The sequence below is a fragment of the Rhamphochromis sp. 'chilingali' genome (genome assembly GCF_963969265.1).
Source record: "Rhamphochromis sp. 'chilingali' genome assembly, chromosome: 14".
NCBI lineage: Eukaryota > Metazoa > Chordata > Actinopteri > Cichliformes > Cichlidae > Rhamphochromis > Rhamphochromis sp. 'chilingali'.
Window position 1 is genome coordinate 36,036,192 of NC_137941.1, and position 21,480 is coordinate 36,057,671.

A 21,480-nucleotide genomic window follows, 5' to 3' on the forward strand; every position below is an offset into this window, starting at 1 on the left:
TTATTGAATCAAACTGTAATGTTGTTGAACTCTGACGGACGTGTCTTTTAATCTTGTCAACAAATCCTTAATCATCTAAATCTGCCATTTATCATCTTGTAAAATGTTCCCTCTGCTTCTGTTGCACATCTCCCCCGACACTCTCTGCTTCACCTGTCCTGTGCAGCTGGTCCAACCCCTGCCTGCCTCCTTAAACTGGGGTGTTTAAATCTCTTTACCTCTGTTGTGAACTTCACACAAAGTTTGTGGTAACAAAATCAAACTGACGAGGATCTCGTTTGAAAAACACACACACTCACGAGACAAAATAAAAACAGACTGCTCAAAGCAAAAGCAGAGCCCTCACAGCTGGTAGTACAAACACAGTGACAACATGCGTATTAGATACCCTCAGTGCCAAAAGCATAAATATGAAAAAATGTGATCACCAAGAATATCCTAAAAACGGCATTGAGGTGCGTGTTACAGTAAAGAAAAAAAAAGTAGCCAAATTTTCATCTGAAAATGTTGAATTTTAGTAAAAACAATGCTCTGTAGTTTGATACTGTCGTTACAGACAAAGCAGATGTTTAAAGCCTTTGGACGCACATTTGAAACGCACTCATTCTCCTTATCAGCTGGAAACATTAAAGCCGTAAAATGACTTTTTCAAACGGATAAAAACTATTGAACAGCAGCAATGTTGAGCCTGTACCAGAATTTGAATGTACATGTGTTGAAGGTGCGGGTCTTGTTGAATTATTAAACATACTTTCTTTAATTTTTCAGCCACAAAAACAACAACTTTTAATTTTCTTCTGCTTGAGTATCGGCCTCGGGTAGCTCTACTTATCATTGCTCAGTCAGTCGTCTGTTTGTGCTACTTTTTTTCAAGGAGCAGTGGATTATTGGTAAGGGTGACTTTATGTGTTTAGTTACTTAAGTGGAAGTACTGTGGAACGTTTTACCTTACATACATAGATCTACCAGTACAGCTTCTGAGGTAACTGTTTACAAAATGTTATAATCTATTCAAAGGTTCTTTGCAATTTTACATTGATAAACATTATCCTTAACACATTTGGCCCACATAAAGTACTATGGCCATCACACGGTCATTTAGAACTGTTTAAATAACTCGTGTCTTAAGTCCTTCCATCAAACAGAAAATTAAAAAAAAAAAAAACATGGTTCACTTTTACATCACAAAATGTTAGAAATATAAGCCGTTCATAACAACCTGAAAGGCTGGGAGTTTAAAATGCAAACCGATGGAAGCAGAAGTAGAAGACTATAATGTCTCAGAGCACACGGTGTCTATTAATGTGTAGACATGTATAAATAAGAGCTTAATAAAGATGCTTAATTTCTTAAGAAATAAACAGGTGGAGTGATCTTTATCAAAAGTGGATGTTGCATCTGTGGCTAAACCACTGTACCCAAAAAAACTTTAAAAATCTACTGTGTGTGAGGCTGTGTAAGTAAAGCTTGCCCTTCACACCCGCGTGTAACAAACCATTTGTTGGGGGTTGTGGATTTGGCACCTCAGCATTGTGAAAGTGGGGAAACATGTTTCTGGCTGTGCATAAGATTCCTCCTTACAACTTAGAATCTCAGTTCTAAATGAAATTCAGATGTTTTTTTAAGTATGGCTAATGTATTATTTGACTTCTAAGGCACACACACACACACACACACACACACACACACACACACACACACACACACACACACACACACACACACACACACACACACACAAGAACAACACAGAGAAGAAGAAGAGGGGGTCGTTTTACTACACATCATAAAAACGCAATCATTCATCTTCCAACTGTATCTTTCTGTTCTGGCTTTAGAATCATAGGTTGTTTACTGAGCCGTACTTTGGGAGTCATACTGTTGTGATACTGAGGAGAAAAGGGTAAGGTTTGATAGACTAAACCATTACACACACATAACGTGAAAAACCTAAAGAGTGTGTGAGACTGCTAGCTGTGTTGTTCAGCATTAAACTCATCTACAAATGTGTTAGTAAAGAGCGACTTGTACTTCTGTCCCATTAAGCAACGGTTTAACAAATTTCACTGCAAACTATAAAAGGAATCTGGATTTATATAGAACATAGTAGTGATGGATTAAGTGCAGGAAACACTAGTATAAGGTGTCTATGGAACAAATCTCCTTCAGCGTTCAAAATGACCAAAGTGAGGCCTACAGGCGTTTCTCTCGATTGGTTGTGTTCAGGGAAAAAGCAGCTAAATACACTGAGACTGCTCCACATTGTTAGCGAGTTAACTCTGGATATCTGTAGGTTTTGTCAAACTTGGAGTGAACAAAAGCAGAAAAACAGTAAAAGATGCAGACGGTGAAAGTCTGGTTTATTTCATGAACACAATGAAACATTTTACAGTCCACAGAGCAAAGTAGCATACATGATAAATAGATACACATAACATGAGAAGTAAAACTCGTCGTCTTACCACATGTTATATTCTGTAAACTTAAAATAACCACAGAAATTAGAGTTTAGTGTTTTAAGTCATCTATTAAAAACATGAGTCAACATTACTGAAGTGACGCTTTAACGATGCGTCTTATCACCGTGTTTATGATGATAAAACATGTTCTCTCGTTAGTAGATGTCAGCGCTGTCACTTGTCATGAAAATGTCCAGAGCCAGGGTTCCTCTTTAATTACCATTGATCATTAATAGGGTCACAAAAGATTTGTCACATTATCCCCATAAACAAAATGCTTTTATAGAAATCAATGTGATACAAATATTTAGATTCTTGATTCACAATGTGCACGAACTCAAAATCTTTAGAGGTTCATATTTATAAAGTATCGCAAATAATACATTTATACCATTGTATGAGCTACACTTCTTGTAAAAACTGATTGAAAAAAGCTCCTGTCATGACCTTCCTTCTGTGAGGACACACACACACACAGAGAGAGAGAGAGAGAGAGGAGGAGATCATTAGGATTGGAGGCGTTTTTGGATTTTCACTTATTGTTGGCTTTACAGTCACATAAAATTCATTCCAATTTTTTTGCCTTTGCTTCAATTAAGGTGTTTCTTTAAATCTACAGCAGCTTCCTTTTCAAAAAGTTTACTGACATAGTAAGGAAGTAGCTAGGGAACTCAGTAAGTATGAGCAACAACAGCTTAGGGACTGTTTCTACAATAAAGAGGAATTCATCATCATCTGCAGTTCATCAAAAAAAACAAAAAAAAAACAACAATTCAGCAGATCCTCAAAGTATGGATACAATCTGTTTTCAGCTGTAGAAGTACGCTTCATGTACTTATCAACATGCAGTTTAGAGGCTTGCATTAGAGTGCTTTGGTACTTGGGCCTCTTTTATTTAGCACGGTTATACCATTGTGTATTTAGCTATATAAATATGCTCAAGAGTCTATTGTATGTTTGTCATGCAATTAAAAATTCAAAAATATAATTTTTAAATCAGTAACTTTGCAAATTTAGCGCGGACCCTCACCCCTCCCTCCGGCTCCCACGGCCCCACTGTCACCGTAAGACTCATACTCTTCCCCCACGTATGCTGCTAACTATGGTGTGTGAGGTGGGCCCCTGGGTGCCTCCTGTGAGGGCTGTCTGTTTTCCACATTCTGCAACGGTAAAATACGACTTAGAGGCGGATATTTGTTTTACTTTATGGGCAACAGTTGTTCTTGCTGTTGACAAAACTCGCCTCATGGTTGACTCTGAGAAAAAAACTCTTTCCCACAGAGGGGAATAAACTTATTCGAATATGAGCTTTTTTCCACTAAGACTTGTTTTATGGGGAGATGTACGAAATTATTTACCGGGTTACAAGCAATGATAATATCGACTGTTGACTCCTCAGCGTCATCATTTTCTATCTATTGAGAAAACTTATTGTTAAAGTATTGAAGAAAAAAACTCCTCTTTGACCCGCGGGGTGGGTGTGTGTGTGTGTGTGTGTGTGTGTGTGTGTGTGTGTGTGTGTGGGTGTGTGTGTGTGTGTGTGTGTGTGTGTGTGTGTGGGTGTGTGTGTGTGTGTGGGTGTGTGTGTGTGTGTGGGTGTGTGTGTGTGTGTGTGTGTGTGTGTGTGTGTGTGTGAAACAAGATCGCCTGTCGCTGCAATTATGGTTTCTTTTTCAGTCTCTCAAAAGGAAAAGTAGTATTCACTAAGGGATATTTATTCGTTTTTTACACATAGGCAGCCTGTAGGTTACAAGCGGATAGAAAGTTCTTCTTTTCATCACAAGCTATGGTGTATCTTAAAGGTTTTTTACAGCGTCTGTATTATAGGAAAATAAAATACTATTGAAATCTCTACAGGAAGTCACTCTTTATTCCCATTACAAACGCCGGTGCAGCTTAAGAAAGTAAAATTACACCCGCTCTGTCTCTCTATACAGCACAGAATCAGCTGCTGCATCACCGCTGTGCTTAGGGAACATGACGCATCAGGTCTGAAAATGACTAGACACTTCCGGAGTATTTCCGGTAGGGTCATAAGGTCCGGATCGAGGCCTTCCATAGTAAATATGCTGTATTTGAATATGTCATATTCAAAGCCTTCTTCTTTGGGAGAGCAGATCTCATCGGACACAGGAACGCTGCTGGGCTGCAGAAGGAAATCCATCTTGTGTCTGTGCCTTAGAAATTGTGACGGACTCCACCTCTCTGCTTTTTTATTCTCCTCCCCCGCTGCACTCCCTCCCTCTAAAAACTTTTTTTTCCCCAACAACAGATGGCGTGCTTCTGGAGGTTTCCCCCCTCCCTTCTCAGGATGCGATTCGTCACGCTCATTACACACTTCCGGGGGGGAGGGGGGGAGGTCAAAAGGTCGTGATTAGGGCCATCAATCACTTCGGATCAAATTTTGTCATAAGCTGTAGGGTATTAACTCTCTGTCATGAGTCCCATTCACAGAGTGTTGGGGAATGGCTGCAATCACAGCACTGTAAGATGGTGACAGATGCACCCTTAGGCCCCCTCCTCAACTCAGAGATGGTCTTTCCCTTTAAGGAGGAAAAAACACGAGCTACATTGTAGACAATGGCTTTGCCTCTAACAGGAAAATGAGAAGGGACGAGGTTAAGGTGGATTCAGCAGGTGGAGTAATGGCTCACAACTCACAGTAACTGGTGCGTTGTTTGTAACGCCGTTATTCCCATCACTGGTCTTCAGTGGGGCTAGCATGATGCTGAAATACCGCAACTGAAACGTGTGGACCCCTGCAGTCGTTCCAGTGTTGGGCAAAAACAACAAACTGAAAAAAGCACCGTCAGACTCGAACCCTGGCAGGCACACAGTTTTGCCTCTTTCATATCTTTTTGTGTCTCTCCTGGTGTTTAATACACAAACATGTCTGCCTTTCATGTGTTTCTGTTCAGGCTCAAATCAATTTGATGTTCAAAGGCCTGCAGTGATGAAACAATAACGCCCCTCTAATGTGTTAAACGTAAAGTCAAAGTACAGCTATTTGTTAAAGTAAAGTAGTCAGAGAAAATACTCATGTACAGTCAGAGATGGGCAGTAACGCGTTACTGTAATCTGATTACTTTTGTCAAGTAACGAGTAAAGTAAGGGATTACTATTGCAAAAACGGTAATTAGATTACCGTTACGTTCCCGTAGGAACGCTGCGTTACTGCGTTACTAAAACCGTGATTGTTTGCGAGAATGTCTCACGACAGTGACGTAAGCAAGTGTGACGTTCGTGACAACAGCTGTGTGCAGATCAACAATGGATCACATATCGAGTGCAGAGAGAGTATGAGCGTGCAGCGTTTAAAGCGTGGAAGTACTGACCTTACTTTGAGTTTGATTCCATAAAAAGTGACAAAAACATTAGTGTCCGCTGTGCGTGGGAAGAAAACTTCTTTTTACAGCGAAAAAAACCCCTAAACTTCCAACAAGCACCGAGTAGCTACGACGTAATGGGAAACTCACAGAGAAACTCGCGGATTCTTCCACTGACCGCGGCACACCTGCACCAGGGTAAACCTCCGCCTACCCCACTCCTGCTTTACAGGTGAAAATAGAGCAACAGGACCGCTGAGTCTTTGACTTTATTTATTTTCTGCTGTGTTTTACTTGCATCTGAAAGACTGAGTGTAAACACAAAAACTATTTTATTTTATGAGCTGGAATGTGCAGAAAATAGGTTTAAATGTTAAACTAATTTCTTCCAGTCAGAGAATGTTGCATATAATTAAATTTTTGCTTGATGCATAAAGTTAAAAGATTAAAACTAATAAAACACGTTAAAAAAGAGACTTTTCCATCTGATTACATTTTGTATGATGGATTATGTAGAAAAAGTAGAATTGGGCTGAAAGATCTATTGCTTTATCACCTATTCAGGGTGTAAATCGTGTTTTTAAAAAGTAACTAAGTAACTAAGTAATCAATTACTTTTGAAAATTAGTAATATGTAAACTAACGGGATTACTTATTTGGGGAAGTAATCAGTAATTAGTTACTGATTACCTTTTTTCAAGTAACTTGACCAACACTGTGTACAGTACAGACACCTTAAAATTGTGCTTAAGTGCAGTAATGAAGTATTTGTGCTTTGTTACTCCCCAGGCCTGTTCCTATAGATAATAACAGGAGCATTTAAAGGCTGTTATACAGCAGGTGACGCTGCAACAGTCTGAACAGATGAGACAGGTTTGACTCTCCCAATACATGAAGAATAACTGATGACAGGGCTGCACTGAGTGCTTATACCCTCCTCTCCACTGAGCACAAGAATGCATTTAAACACAGCTCAGTGCAAGGAGACGCTCTCTGGCACGCTGCGCTGCCTGGCCTGAAGTACTCCGGGCCTAATTGCTGAGTGGAATCAGCTGCACAGAAGGGTGGGCCCTGACATTAAACTTGGTCAGTAAGGTCTTTGTGTGCGAGCAACAGAACCTCTGTAGGTTTTATATGACACGGATGTAAAGACGATCACGTGGGAGGAGCAGCATCTCTGTTATTAGTTCTCCGTCAGTTGGTGAAGGAACCGAGGTAAATGTGGAACCTCCTGTACTGCAGCTCTTGGGTTGTTGTGATGCTGTGCTGTTAGTTTGTGAGGCTGCTACATACCACAGAAAGATTCGTTTTTTGCTGCGTGTTTGAAAGAAAACTGCATCAGATGCCTGTTGGACAACAGTGCACTGCAGGGCTTTTCAAACAGGCAGAGGCTTGACAAGAAGCAGGACTGCTGCCCTTTGGAAAGGGAAGAATTGCGTGTGAAGACAGGAGGGAATTTTTCACAGTGAGATGTGACTGACTAACTCTATTATATCCTCAACCACAGAGCTGTTACAATGAACTCCAGGTTATTTAAGGCAGCTGGTAGAAATCCCCATTTCCCGTCAGGACACTGCAGCATCATAAAAAGAATTTTCAGGAAATGTACTATGCTGCAGTATCTGTGTGCCTATAGTATATATAGTTGTCCCACCTGAGGTTAGCCTAAGGTCGCTAATAATCTGAGCTAGAACGCTTGTTTTTTCTTAAGCTGCACAGATGAGCACATGCATCATTTATGGAATAAAGGTTCATCTTTTCTTATCTTAAAAACATATTTTACAGCGTCATTATTAAACTTTGGAAAGCAGTCAGTAATGTGATTTATTGAAACATGTGCAACCACACATGAAAACAGAGACAAAAACAGCCTATACAGCAGGTGTTTGCTACGCCCACCCTCCACCCTTCAGCCCAAACTCTCTTAGGAAGCTTTCTTGTAACTGAATTAGGAAAAACTGTGACCTGTGAAAAATACGTACAGGGGCTGCAGTGGACCCTCCTCACTGTTCTTAACACTTAGTTGAACTTCAAGTATGTTATAATTTCGCTGTCCTCTGTGGGGGCTGAAAGACCAACAACAGCTGAAGCAGGTGAACCCCACAGACTGCCTCCACTGAGCAAACTGACACCACACCACCACCCCTGCAACATAATTTCAGCAGAAGTGTGCATATTAATCTAGCAGACTACAGACCACACCTCCTGATGGACTGTTGTAATCAAATCCTGGAGATCAGGCATAAGAAGATCAAACACGTGGAGGAGCGATTAAACAATCTGCCGGTGGACAGATGACTCTCATAAAGATGAGTGAATTTGCCCTGACTAAAGAGACTGTTCGATTGGGCTTTCAGGTAAGAAGATATTGAGCAGGTACTGAAACTGTTTACTCAGGTGAGCAGTTTCAGTACCTGCTGCATATCTTTTAGGACATAGGACAGCCAGACAGTGTCAGGTGCAAACATGGAGTCACAGCACGCCTGCAGTCGGTCCTGTAAACAGAACGAGTGAGGCAGCCAGAGATGTCCCGACAGAAGTACTCACAGAGACTTCAGTGCAAAGACAGACAAAAAGGTGCCCACTACAGCTCAGTGTTGGTGTTAGACTGTCGAGAACAATATGGATTGATTGGATTTGCTAATCCCAATGGCAAGAAAGACAGCTTAAGGAAAGAGAGGTAAACAGTAGGGAACAGCTGCTCTCTTCTATCCTGCATCAGGTCATAGCAGTGAGGAGGAAGAGGGACTCGTCAGCTGATCAAAACCCCATGTTGAAATAAATAAGTCTGTAAACAGACTATATGTTATTGAGTTTATAAAGCACTTAATCAATAAAACACTAAAAAACAAATAAAAACAACAACAAAGTGAAAACAAACAATGACGCTTAGCAAACCATTAGGTCCAAATATGTTTAATCTTTGTACTTACAGGCTCTTTTTCTGTTTTCAGCTTTGAGCGCTCATGTTTCAAGCATCCGTGTCACAAAGCAGTTTGAGTTTTCCCAATGAATTGTTTAAAAACTGATATGTGCAGTACTCTGCACAGCCTGCATCCTCTGAGAGAAATCATTTGAGGCATTAATATTTACTAAGGCTGCTGATCACAGCATTGCTGATAATGACTCCATGTATTTTGCACAGCAGCATGATTAAAGCAGGATAATCACCTCAGCTTTGCAATGCAATTCAATTTTATTTGTAAAGCACCAAAAAACAACAACAGTTTCGACCTGACATTTATTTCCTGCACTTGTCCACTTTGGACATTGGTAGCAGCGCTGCAGCCCGTCACACTGAAGTGGCAGTATGGGGACTTTTGCATTTTGAGTTCATCTATAATTTGTTTAACTGAAAGAAAACCCCCAAAAGAAACACCAGGCACTGTTAGAATGTGTGTAGTACTTCAGTGTGCTTTATGCTGGTGGGTAAAAGTATCATTAGATGAGTGGAAGAGGATGAAGGATAGTACAATTGTAGAGCGGGGTTAGGATAACTAATGTATTACGATGATGATGATGATAATAATGAATGATCATAAATGATCCAACGTTTGGTTAACATTTGTTTTTAGATGGCACAAAGCTTATAACCATACTGATGAAAGAGGGAGCGTCTGCAGTGTGGAGATCTCTTCTCAGGCGCTTCAATCCCCCCTCACATCTTGCATCAGGTGACCTCAGCCGGTCACATGATCAAGTGAGGCAAGATCTCCCAATGGTTTCACCCAAAACCTCTGCTGATAATGAATCACGCCTTTTCTATGTGACGAGGCACATGATCAGTAGTGGGTCAGTCACCCTAGTGGGAGGACAACCCCCAGACATAAACTCATAAATCCTGGGGAACTAACACTCAGGACCACTTTAAAAGAGTCAAAGTCTGGCTCCTTGGAAACAAAATGCTTTTATTTAAATCAGCAGTGGATCATTCTGCAGAATAACATACGTTCTGTTAGTGAAGTATAAACTATTTTAGCACCAGCGGTCATCACTTTCTTTAACCTCCTGCTCTAAAAGCATTAAAGCAAGTTAAGTGAACTCGGTTTATGCAGAGACTAAACTTCTGATCTGAAGTTAAATCCTGTCACATGAAACCAACAGCAGCAGACGCAAAGACGAGCTCAGGTTAATCTCAGTGATGAAGACAAAGCCGTTTACTAACCGTTGTCATGACAGCATTCTTCAGTATTATTAAAGAAATAACCAGCACTCACTTTTACTTCTCTTAAAAGGCTCACAGCATGTTTCCATCATCAGTCCCTGCAGAAACTAAAGCATGCCTTACAGAATGAGACCTTGCATGAACCCTTTGCTGCCTGTGGAGTGGGGTTGTGAAGGATACAGGGGATTTTCCAGAAGAATCCCAAAGGATGTGAATCTTACGCTTGTTCCTGTGTGAGTCGCCTCGATGTCTGTCTTCTCCTCAGAGCATCCACAGTGAACAGTGATAGCTAACAATCGTTTAGAAATGGAGTCCACTAATCATTGATGTCAGCAAACAACCAGCTCTCAGCTCAGCGCAGTCAAACATAAACAAGAACAAGCGTATTTGTCCCAGTGACAGCGCCTGTCAGCCCGCACAGCTACGGTCAGGCGTTTGTTGTGGTCACTTTCAATTTCTCTGAACTGTTTGTTTTTCAGGGTGAGGTGATATTACAGCATACACTGATAATAACTTTTGGGTATAAAAGGTTGCATTTATTATATAATAATATATGATATTTATTATTTATTATATAAGGTGCTCTCTAATCTACCAGGGTCAAAGTGTGGAGGCTCAAACACATGTGAGTAAATGTTCCTTAGCACGTCCCTCACTCACATGTTTTTGGTACCATTAACATCTACTTTGACTGCTCTTCTTGACGAAATTGGTACTGGTTGGTTTCCAGCCAGGTTAACACGTCCAAAGCTAATTTTGTTATGTGTTTGGTGTCATTGTCCTGTTGGAACATCTAATTGTGTCCAAGTGTCTAGCTTTTGATCCTAGGTGACGCTGAGGAATATGGAAGTAGTCCTCTTCATTATTCCACACACTTTGATGTACAGGTGTCACTGGCAGCAAAGCAGCCCCAGAGCATGCTGCTGCCACTGCCATGCTTCATACATGTACTCCTCCAAACATGCTTCATTTCTCTGACCAAAGAGCTCGATCCCTCCAGCACCTTCTGCACTAAGCTTTTTCTAAGTCAGTGATCTTTATTGAACATTTACACACATTCATACCACGATGGATGCATCAGAGAGCAACTTGGAATCAGTATTTTGCCCAGAGTTATTTGACATGCAGACTGGGAGCAGCCAGAGACGCACCGACCTTGCAGTTAGTAGATGAGCTGCTGTACCTCCTGCTACCAGCAGCCCTGAGCTTCAGTCCTGGAACCTTTCCAAGACATTTTGTGGGAAATCAAAATGCTGGTCTTGACTACTCCGTCCCTGTGAATTATAATCCTTAAATCACAACAATCTGCACTCCTCAAACTGAGCACACTGCTTTATTGCTAATTTCAGAAAATAAAAACACAAGTTCATGGCAGGACTGGACTGGCAATCTGGCATACTGGGCCCAGTGGGCTGATGGGTTGCTGCGCACCAGCTCTGTGAGCACTGGCAGCATCCCATTTGTTGGTTTTCATTAGTTACACTAGATTACCTGATCATCTCAACACAGCCGGCCCATCCCCTACCTTCCCCATGTGGCCATGTACCTCGTGTAGAACAGAAGTGGGTAAATCTGATGGACAACAAAAGGTGGAACTGACAAACTAAGAGAGAAAAAGGAACAGGTGGAGCAAAATGTATGAGATTAACTGCACTGTCAGCAGCAGTACCATCACCCTCTGCTTGCCCACTATATCTGGTTGGTTAGTCATCACCAGTTTGTCTGTAACTGGAAGTCCCACAGTCATTCGCAGCCACCCTAGGGGGCGTCTCCCATTTTGACCTCGGGACTTCCAGGCTGTACTCAGCACAGATGTTCCTGTACACTCTGCCAGCCACTTAGTTATGGCATTAGCCATTCTGGTGTGTCTTGTCCATTAGCAGCTAGCTTATGTGTGCTGCCAGTCACTCATGGAGTGCAGTTAGCTTCTTTAGCCAGTATGTGTGGGTTATGCCAGGTGCTGTCCAGCAATCTGAAACTTTCCATTTTACCTCATGCAGACAGTTTAAGGACAATCAGCAGTGTGGGCCAGGTAGAGATGGTAGAAATGGAAGGGTTTATGTAAGAGGAGAAGCAGGAGTTAATGAAACCACAGTGGATATAACCCACAGGAAAAGAGAAAAAAGTGAAGCATGGTTCAGATATTCAGGTGTGGAGGTCTCTGCTTCCCTGGAGCTGTGCAAGAATTCATAGTGCAGCAGGATAATGAGCCCCAAAGCTTTAAAGAACTACTTGAAGACTACAGAGTGCTGACAGTCCTGACTTTCATAAAATGCCCCATTAAAAAAAACAAATAAAACACAGAGAGTGTACACGGCACGTTGTGTAGAAGCTTTCCCTGCATAAAGAAGGTAAAAAGAAGACCACAAAAGGCAGGCTACTGTTTTGGTTGCCATGCATTTAAGTTTTTGAATGATATCCATTGAAGGCAACAGCCCTCCCTGCTGCCTCTGGTACTGCAAGACCAGGCTGCAGATGAGTGAAATAAAACCAGGAGAAATCTGGCAGAGCTGAATTTGCCAAACCCCTCAGCCGTGAGAGCTGAATGTGGAGTACTGTCGTTTTACTGTCGACTAATTAGCCTGTTTCCTGTGTGTGTGTGTGTGCGTGTGTGTGTGTGTGTGTGTGTGTGTGCGTGTGTGCGTGTGTGTGTGCGTGTGTGCGTGTGTGTGTGCGTGTGTGCGTGTGTGTGTGTGTGTGTGTGTGTGTGTGTGTGTGTGTGCGTGTGTGTGTGCGTGTGTGCGTGTGTGTGTGCGTGTGTGTGTGTGTGCGTGTGTGTGTGTGTGTGTGTGTGTGTGCGTGTGTGTGTGTTACTGTTACTGTGCATGTTTGTAGCTCTCTTGCATGTCTCCTAACATTAACACAGCTACCCATTTGTAATACTCTGATAATAACATTAAGTAATAAATAAATAAATAAATCTGTTCATTACAACAATCAGAAATCATAAGTGAGCGAGGTACTCTTTGTGAGGCAGCAACTTGTAAATCTTCATCGTGCTGAAGACGACACAGTTCAGTTTTATTTACACAGCGCCAGGTCACAGCAGCAGGTGCCTTTACACTGGAAGGTAGAGCCCACAATATGGTTTGCATGTGATAAATAACACTTACAGGGCAGCAGTGAGTAGTCAGAACTATTATTTCATTTACAATGAAAAGTCCTTCTGCAGCCACTTTCTCCCCTCAGTCCTGGTAAAACTGACGATTCTCTAATGTCAAATATCTGCCAGAAACCTCGGTATCATTTATGACTAACAATGAATTCTCCATAGCTCTTCTCCAATTAGTGCAGTGCAAAAACTAGCCTGTGGTCACATATTGCACCGTTTCTTGCTTCACAGGCTCCCAGTGAAATGCTGAATGCACTTTAAAACTCTGCTATGAACACATGAAGCCCTACGTGGACAGACTCCTGCTTATATGGCAGCGCTTCTAACGCCTCATCAGTGCAGCGGGCCTTTCTAATCATTTCAGCAGGGTCTAACTGTCCTTCGCTCTGAGGTTGTGGAATAGCTCTCCTCAGTCAGTCAGACTGTTATTTGTTCTACACGCTCCTTTTTATAGGTTAGCTGAGAAACACAAATAACCACATTCATGACACGTTTCCTGTTACACACTTGATGTCTGATACATGCATAGTTGGCAGTGTGTTGTCTCATAGCTGACACAGAGACATCTGCACAGAGCGTCGTGGTCACTGCTGACACAAGCATAGCCTCAGAGTGGGCGTCACACCTACAAGCTGCCACTGTATGAGTGTGCACTGCTCCTTAGTAAGATCTGCTGTCACATCCAATATACAATCTGCAGGATGGCAATGACTATAACTCAGCTTAGACTGAATAACATGCACATGTTATGAACAGAGCCCATGGTTTCTAGGTTCTCTTTCTGATATCACACCTGTTGAGCTGACTGTGGGACATTACTTAGTTAAATTGTGTTGTAGTTCAAATGCAGCAGAGATGTGTAACATGTGAGAAGCATTCAGAGCTGAGAGTAACATCAGCAGAGTCATGGGAATACTTGTGTCTGCTGGTGGAAAACTGAACTGCTTTGACTGAATGGCCCATGAAACAAGCAGTGTGTGATTGTCAGCCATGTTTACATTAGTGGTTTCCATGCCTACAGAGGAAACAGGCTGTGAGTCACTCTCATGTGCTGACAGACTGCTGTTATATAAAGTCTTGAGAATTCAGGTGCAGTTGTAATGAGTTTGTAGCTGTAAGTGCAGCAGAGCATCAGACTATAAACAGATGACGTTTGAGTGCATTACTGCTGAAACATGCCTTTGAAAGAGAATACATGATTTCTGATGATATGCATCACTTTCAGCGCTGTTAAAATAACAACCTGCTTGTGACAGGCTAATCATCAGCATCTCCACCACACCGGATCAACTACACCTGCCTTATTAGTGAGTCACTGATGTGCTACAAAGAAGCAGTGAGATGTCAGGCATTATTCAGAGCCGCATTATATAAATTCCAATTCAGTCCTGAGAAAATTCCTGACACAGAAAACAAACAGGTGACAACTGAAAGGAAGACTAAACAAAACTCAAACCCTGACAGAGGAGACGAGGTGGCTCCGCTGTGCTGCCTCTGTTTGGGTCACCTTCCTGCAGGCTGCCTTTGTCGTCCTCAGACTAAAGTCGAGCTGCTGTAAAATGCAGGCTCATGCTGTTCTCTAACAGCAAAGCTTTAACATCTGATCCTCCAAAAATAAAAGCTGACAAAGGAGCCATCACACATTTAAGAAGGGAGACATTGTAAGCAACACAAATGTAACCTTTGAAGTACACACCGAAGTCTCTTTCAACTACACTTGATTTCTGCTACTTTTTACCTTGATTACATTAGTCGCTGTGTGTCCGTGAGCCGCCTCCCTATCTTCCTCATCTCATATACAAAGTTACGCAGTGCGACCTTGGCCCTCATAGTATTATATGTACAGTCTGCTTTCTCCCAACACACACTGCACAACACACCGGCTTTTCTGTCTACATTATCTTCATCATTTAGACAGAAAAGCTTCTTTTTCCTGGTACAGCTGGTGGTTCCTGACAGAAGAAAACACAGTCAGTGTGAATCCTCCCACACTGGCACTGAGACGTTTGGTGTTGGACCCTGAGCTTTGACTGGTATGAGCTGCAGGTTTGTGTTCATTTGTTTGTAGTGTGTGGCATTTGTGTTTTGCTTGGTTCTGTTTATGCTGCTCTCTCAGCTCAGTCACTGTTGACGTTTTCCATCTCTACTGAGACCGTTACAGTTATAGATACTTTATATTTGTGGTTTTTATTGTAAAAAGAAAACACAAACAAGTAAACAGGTACAATGTTTCATTAGCAACAGTAACAGCATATAGGTTCCACATAAAAGTGTGATATGACACGATCAACAACGCTGACGTTAACGACCAAACCAGACCTGCTCACGTTTGTTTGGTCTGGCACCTTCACTCAGCTGTTATGGAAAGATATCACAAGTTTCATCTCTAACAGCATCTTATCAAAATTTGTATGTTTTTACCAAAACGTGTTATTTGGTTATACTGACTCATTGATCTGATTTTAATCAAACACCACATCTATAAATGTTTCCACTTTCAGGAGAGAAACACAACTTTATGTGACTAAATTTGTTCATCTCCCAACACGAAAGCATTAAAAACCATGAAAATTTCATCATGGGCAGAAACCCCCTTTCCCCCCCTGACTTTGCCCCCATATGTTACACATTTCACTGTCTATCCCTTTTTTTGCTGCCTAGCCTGACCTGTCGGCCCAATGTAAGTTTGTGACTGGGTCTGTCATCTCAGCTGCAGGCAGCTGACAAATAAAGCTCATCCTTATTATTCTCTTTATTTCATTTTTCTCTGTATGTGTCGCCTGCCTCTGTCCTATTTCTTCCACTGTATTATAATGTTGCACTACAGTTGTGCGACGTGTTCTTCGTGTATTATGTTTGCTGTTAAAGTTTCTGTTGAAATAAAGTTGGAGGAAAAAAAACGGTACGTCATCCATGCGACGTATAATGCGTGCGACGGGCCAAAGTACCCAGAGGCCTCGCGTGTGTGACGTATAATTCCGTCACCGGGCTGCGAAGACTTTCGGGTCAGCTCGGAGGGTTTGTGCAGCAGGTTATCATGGCCCTGAGGACAGTTCGGCTGCTTATCCCGGCGAGAGCAGCTGCTTTCAGAGTAGTGACCGCGGCGCCGAAGGTAAGGACCCGCGGTGTGCCGGGTTTCTGTCCGGCTTGGCTCCACTCTGATTCACAAGGGCAAGCTATCTTAGCTTAGCCGCCACCATCACCGCCCTTCAGTCACAGGCTTGGTCTTAATGTTGACACTCACCTGTGTACCGTGCACCTGTGGCCGTCCTGGTCCTGTTTGCATGGAGCAGCCTGGATTTGAACAACATCGCTCTTCCAGCTCTAACTAAAATAGCAGCTCGTCTAAATAAATGAGTGCGTATTAGCTGATGTTGTGATGCTAATATGTTGTTTTGTTCCTGACAGTTTTTGAGGCTGAGTGCAGCTGCTTCATGCTCCTTACCAGCTCCGGTCATAGACGTGTCATTTCCTCTGTTTATGGATGATCTTGTAGTGCAGGGATGGATCCGTTAGTGTTTAAGTGCATTTAGTTGCAGATAGAATATAAAACACATCCGTCACTTTGAACTCAGCACATGCAGACAGGAGGTGGATGCTGCTGCACCACACTTTAGAAGAATCTGAATACGTGGAGACTAAGCTGTGTAAAGATGGCTTACGTGTTCGTTGTGCTTATATCAGTTGAATAAATACGTCGTGTTCATGTAAAAGTTTGTGATGGCTGTAAAGAATTAAAGATGACTCGTCCTGGGTTTTTAGAAATGCAGCTGCCAGCACCGAGCACTGATGTGATCTGACTGGAATCACTTAAACAGCTTCTCTAACTAAATGCAATATAACAGGAAAAATATACATTTAATGAATGATCAACCCTGTAATTGGTATTAATAAGACAATAAATGACAGCATCCCCTCATTTATTTGCACTTGTGTCCTTTCTGCTCGGCGTGACAGCCTTTAATGGTCACTGATTTCTCGCCGTTTTCACCGTGAGTGCAGATACATCACGTTGGGCGCCGCTGACCACAAGTGAAATATTAACTGAGATGATGACAACATGTTCTGTTAATGCAAGTTGAGTTAAAAACGTCCCAACAGCTGTTACCACAAACAGGCTGCAGCCCACAGCAGTAATGTTGTTGGCTCCCTTTATGCTCCTGCTATCAGCAGATGGTCTCCTGACACCTGGTGGAATAAACACAGAACAACATTGAACTGATCGACTCATTGATCGCATGTTACTGTACCTAATCCAGTTTTTAGAGTCAGGTCTGCGCTACAGTCGTGTGAACATTGAGGGGTGGGGGCGGGGTTATGTCAGGGTAGTAGCTGTACACGTGTTAGTTACTGCAAAATCAGATATGCATGTTTGGTTATATCAGGGTCCTTTAAAATGCTTTCATTAAACATATAATGTTGACATATTGAAGCATTTTTGTAACATATTTATTTTTGATGTGTACACGTTGGATTCTTTCATTTTGTGTAGACACTTACTGACTCACACCAACCGATGTATAGAATAATGGTTTGAGTAATGGTTCATTTGAGTGATTAGCAAACCCATCGTATCATTTAGAGGTTTATTCATTGATTTCTGATGATCCAGGCCAGCGTTCATACAAGCTCGGTGAGAAGCCTGCGATATGGGTGGTGGGCCTACGCTCTGGGGGAGAGGACCACGCCACGCTTAAAGCAGTACAGCAAAGTCATCTCTGTGGATGGCAACCTGGCCTCGGGGAAAGGAGCGCTGGCCCAGAAACTGGCCGACAAACTGGGTAATTATCTAATCACAGGGATTCTTTCCCACCACAGCGATATGCAGCTTTAGACTGAGTGGGCACATGGTGCTTGGAGTTTACGCTGCAGACAACAGCTTCTACTTGTTTGTGCGCAGGGATGCTGTACATGCCTGAGCCTGACACTTTCTACCTGGACAAGATGACCGGGGAGAAGGAGCCGCTCCCCGTCGACTTTAATGGGATGTGCAGCCTGGAGAAGTTCTACACAGACCCCAAAGCTGCAGATGGAAACAGCTACAGGCTGCAGCTGTGGATGTACAACATGAGGCTGCTCCAGTACTCTGATGCCATCGAACACCTGCTCACCACAGGTATCTCTGACTCAGCAGTGCAGTTGATGCGTACGGCAGAGATCTTCATCCTGGGCTTTTGTTTTTTAGGTCAGGGAGTGGTCCTGGAGCGCTCCCCCTTCAGTGATGTGGTCTTCCTGGAGGCCATGTTCAAACAGGGCTACATTAGGAAGGAGTGTAAGTGCTTCTGCTCCACTAACAGCAGGGGGGCGAGTATTACAACACATACAGATAATCAGCAGCATCTCCCCACTTTTCACCTGATGGTGATGATGTGTGCGACCTGTGGCTTTGCAGGTGTGCAGCACTACAACGAGATCAAAGACATTAGCATCTGTGAGTTCCTGCCGCCACACCTCGTCATCTATGTGGACCTGCCAGCTGAGGAGGTGCAGAAGAAGCTGAAGCAGAGCGCCAAGGTAGAGGCACATGTTCTGTTAGACAGGAGACAGGATGTCGGCTCAGTGTTTCATTAGAACAGCAGAAAATAAAAAGAAAACCACCTCATAGGTGAGTTATGTTTTACATGTGTTTGTTCTCAGTCCTACCTTCAAAATGTGCCTCTGCCATATCTGAAGAGCATCGAGGAGGGCTACAAGAAGACGTTTCTCCCCAAAATCAGGTAAGATTGTTACATATGCTGTTAGATATCTGACCAGAGTCTTTATATAAGGATGGACACTGGCTTCAAGGCAGAGGCTTAACTGCATACGGCCTAGTGTTTCTTTGACAGGCGTAGTCTTCTGCCTAAAACATCATTTAGACACGAAATTCTTTCGTGTTGGTTGAATAATTACCTAAAAGTATATTAGACCAAATCCAGAGGTGACTCAAAAGTTTCAGACCACAAAAGGGAGAGAAATGCTTCTGCCAATCTGTCCAAAATTCAGTTTTTGGCTTGTTTTTGTGTTCAAAAAAGATTCAAGCTCGAATATTAGGTCAAATATTAGGGAGAGAGGAGGACTCCTGTCGTCTCCTCATCATGGTGTTTGAGTTCAGTAGTGATCTGTGACCGTTTGCTCATATTCCAGTAATATAGCCTCAGTACATCATTACTGTTGTTATACTGTCACCACAGCTGGAAGCAGGGGGGCATTAGTGGACACAATTTCACTGCAATGTGTGAAAGACCCAGAAGGTTTCTGTGTAACACCACCCCACCTCCCCCACCTCCACTTTTCCTTTTCAGTGAGACGTCAGAGCTGCTGGCTTATGATGCAACCCAGGCTCAAGATGTTGAAAGGGTAAGATTAAACTGCAGATGTCATCTTCACCTCCAAACAAACACAGTGGCTGATGCCTCGCACGCTGTCCACAGGTGGCAGAAGACATTGAATATTTGAAGTTTGAAAAGGGGCCGTGGGTGGAGCAGGATGATGTCAGCTACCACCACATGAGGATGCTGTGAGTGTTGGGATGTATTTTACACACCGTTTCGACTGGAATGCAAACGTGAGCTTTCTACCCTTTTCTGCATTTGACAGTGTGGAAGATAAACAGAGGGTGGCAACCCTGACCCACATACCCAGGTTCCTGCCAGAGATAACCATCGGAGCACACGACTACGATCAAAAATACTACGCCTATAAGTCGGTATGTACGCATGTCACATTAGCTGCATGGAACAGGACCGCACTGAGCTGGTGCTTTGACATCTGTAGAGAGATCACGTTCAGACCACTGAGGTTCAGAGTCATCAAAGATTAGATGCAGCCGTGGCCTCGGTTTGAGTCCCCTACGTCTCCTCGTTCTGCAGTTCTTACATTCACACACGTAGGCGTCCACACACACGTTTTCCTGGCTCTTATTTTGAAGTCAGTCACAGCGAAAAAATACGACTATATCTGTGCAGCCGTTAGGAACGGGCCAGCCCGCTGAGGTAAAGCCTGTGTGTGGAAAACACTGCACCACCCGCACAGAGCTGATGGGTATTTTTGCCTGTAATGTGACACACACACACACACCACATTGCTCTCTGTGGTTTCCCTGAAAGCCATTCATTGACAGCTGGGAGCAGCAGAGTGCACAGAAACACAGTGCGGCACAAAGGCAGGAGAACGACGCCCCTGAGCCACATTCAGCACATCTGCAGCTCCAAGGATGCAGACGATGTGTTTGGAGATCACAGCGCTGCGCGTTTCACCACACAACAGCGTGCGGCTGCCGTTCCCCGTCTGACAGCATCTTCAGTCTCCGTGTGCTGCATGGAGTCTGACCTGACCTCGTTGTTGAGCACTTTATTACAGCTTGTGTAACCATATCGAGGCTGCTGTATAAATCCTCCTCGTTTATACCGAACTCGCTAAGCTTTCCAGTGCGGCGCTGGCGACACGATGCAGCTCATTTCCTTCTGCTGAATTATTGACCCGCTCGTAGTTACTCGATGGCAAATGCCAGATGTGGAATATTCTACGAGGTTGTTTGTATCATCGGTCTTGTGGGGAAACATTTGGGTCTGACCTTTTCTCTTTATTGACTGGTGACGTATTCGCCTCCCACTGCTGCAGGAATCAGGCTCCATAACGCTGCGGAGGGCTGTAACCTGACATTTTGTTGTGAGCCCAGATCGTAGAGCAGAGAATGAGAAGGGTGACACATACTGGAACAATCTCCTCCAGTTTACAAACAAAGCCTCAGAAGGGCATTTGGATCCTGGCTGAATATGACTTCCACTGAAGGAATGTTGTCCAAGAGGCAGCTCAGCGAAGCTGACACAACTATCATCATCGTCATCATCTGCACTGGTTAAATGCACTCCTCTGTTGTTCTCGGTCCTTCTAGATCCCTGGGAAGAAGTACGCCCGTGGATATAATGCTGATGTTGGAGATAAATACATCTGGCTGAAGTGAACTTTCCACTCTCATCGTCGAATCAGCCCACTGAACTCACTGTCTTCTAATGTACATCCCAAAATATGTATGTATTAAAATAGATTCTGACTGAGTGGCTGCTGTCCTGTCTGTGTGTGTAACGGACTGTTGGCAAACACGTTTGACCTGAGGTAATGACAGTGAGTTACTGTTGGTTACTGAGCCAAGATGGACCCCAGTAGTTTCTATGTGTTCAGGTGTAGCCAGCCTAAAGGTGTTTGCTTCAATATTTCCTCCTGTGTTTTACCCAGCAGCACTTTAGATTCATGCTGCTGTTCAGTGGCGTGAGCAGCAGGAGGCGCTTGTGAGCTCTCAATAAACAACAGTTAATGGAGTGTAGGTGCTGAATTATTCACTGGCACAGGCTAACATTAAAGGCCAAAACAGTTTCAGCGTCCAAACTGTCACAGGAACGGCCTGAGGAGAACGGCCTGAGGAGAACGGCCTGAGGA

General features: G+C 43.2%; 1 protein-coding gene across 1 annotated transcript; it reads left to right on the forward strand.

The window, feature by feature from the left end:
• Window positions 1–16,014: 16,014 nt before the first annotated feature.
• On the forward strand, window positions 16,015–21,101 carry ndufa10 (NADH:ubiquinone oxidoreductase subunit A10). Its single transcript, XM_080902050.1, has 10 exons — window positions 16,015–16,174; window positions 17,675–17,843; window positions 17,963–18,178; window positions 18,248–18,334; window positions 18,455–18,576; window positions 18,700–18,779; window positions 19,347–19,401; window positions 19,476–19,561; window positions 19,642–19,750; window positions 20,939–21,101. The coding sequence occupies exons 1-10, from the start codon at window positions 16,100–16,102 to the stop codon at window positions 21,005–21,007; spliced, it is 1,068 nt and encodes a 355-aa protein (XP_080758176.1). The 5' UTR covers window positions 16,015–16,099; the 3' UTR covers window positions 21,008–21,101.
• The last annotated feature ends 379 nt before the right edge of the window (window positions 21,102–21,480 follow it).

Coding starts and splice junctions, on each gene's coding strand:
- ndufa10 (XM_080902050.1), top strand. CDS start 16,100: ATGGCCCTGAGGACAGTTCGGCTGCTTATCCCGGCGAGAGCAGCTGCT. Junction 17,844..17,962: donor GAAACTGGCCGACAAACTGG/GTAATTATCTAA, acceptor GTTTGTGCGCAG/GGATGCTGTACATGCCTGAG. Junction 19,562..19,641: donor TACCACCACATGAGGATGCT/GTGAGTGTTGGG, acceptor TGCATTTGACAG/TGTGGAAGATAAACAGAGGG.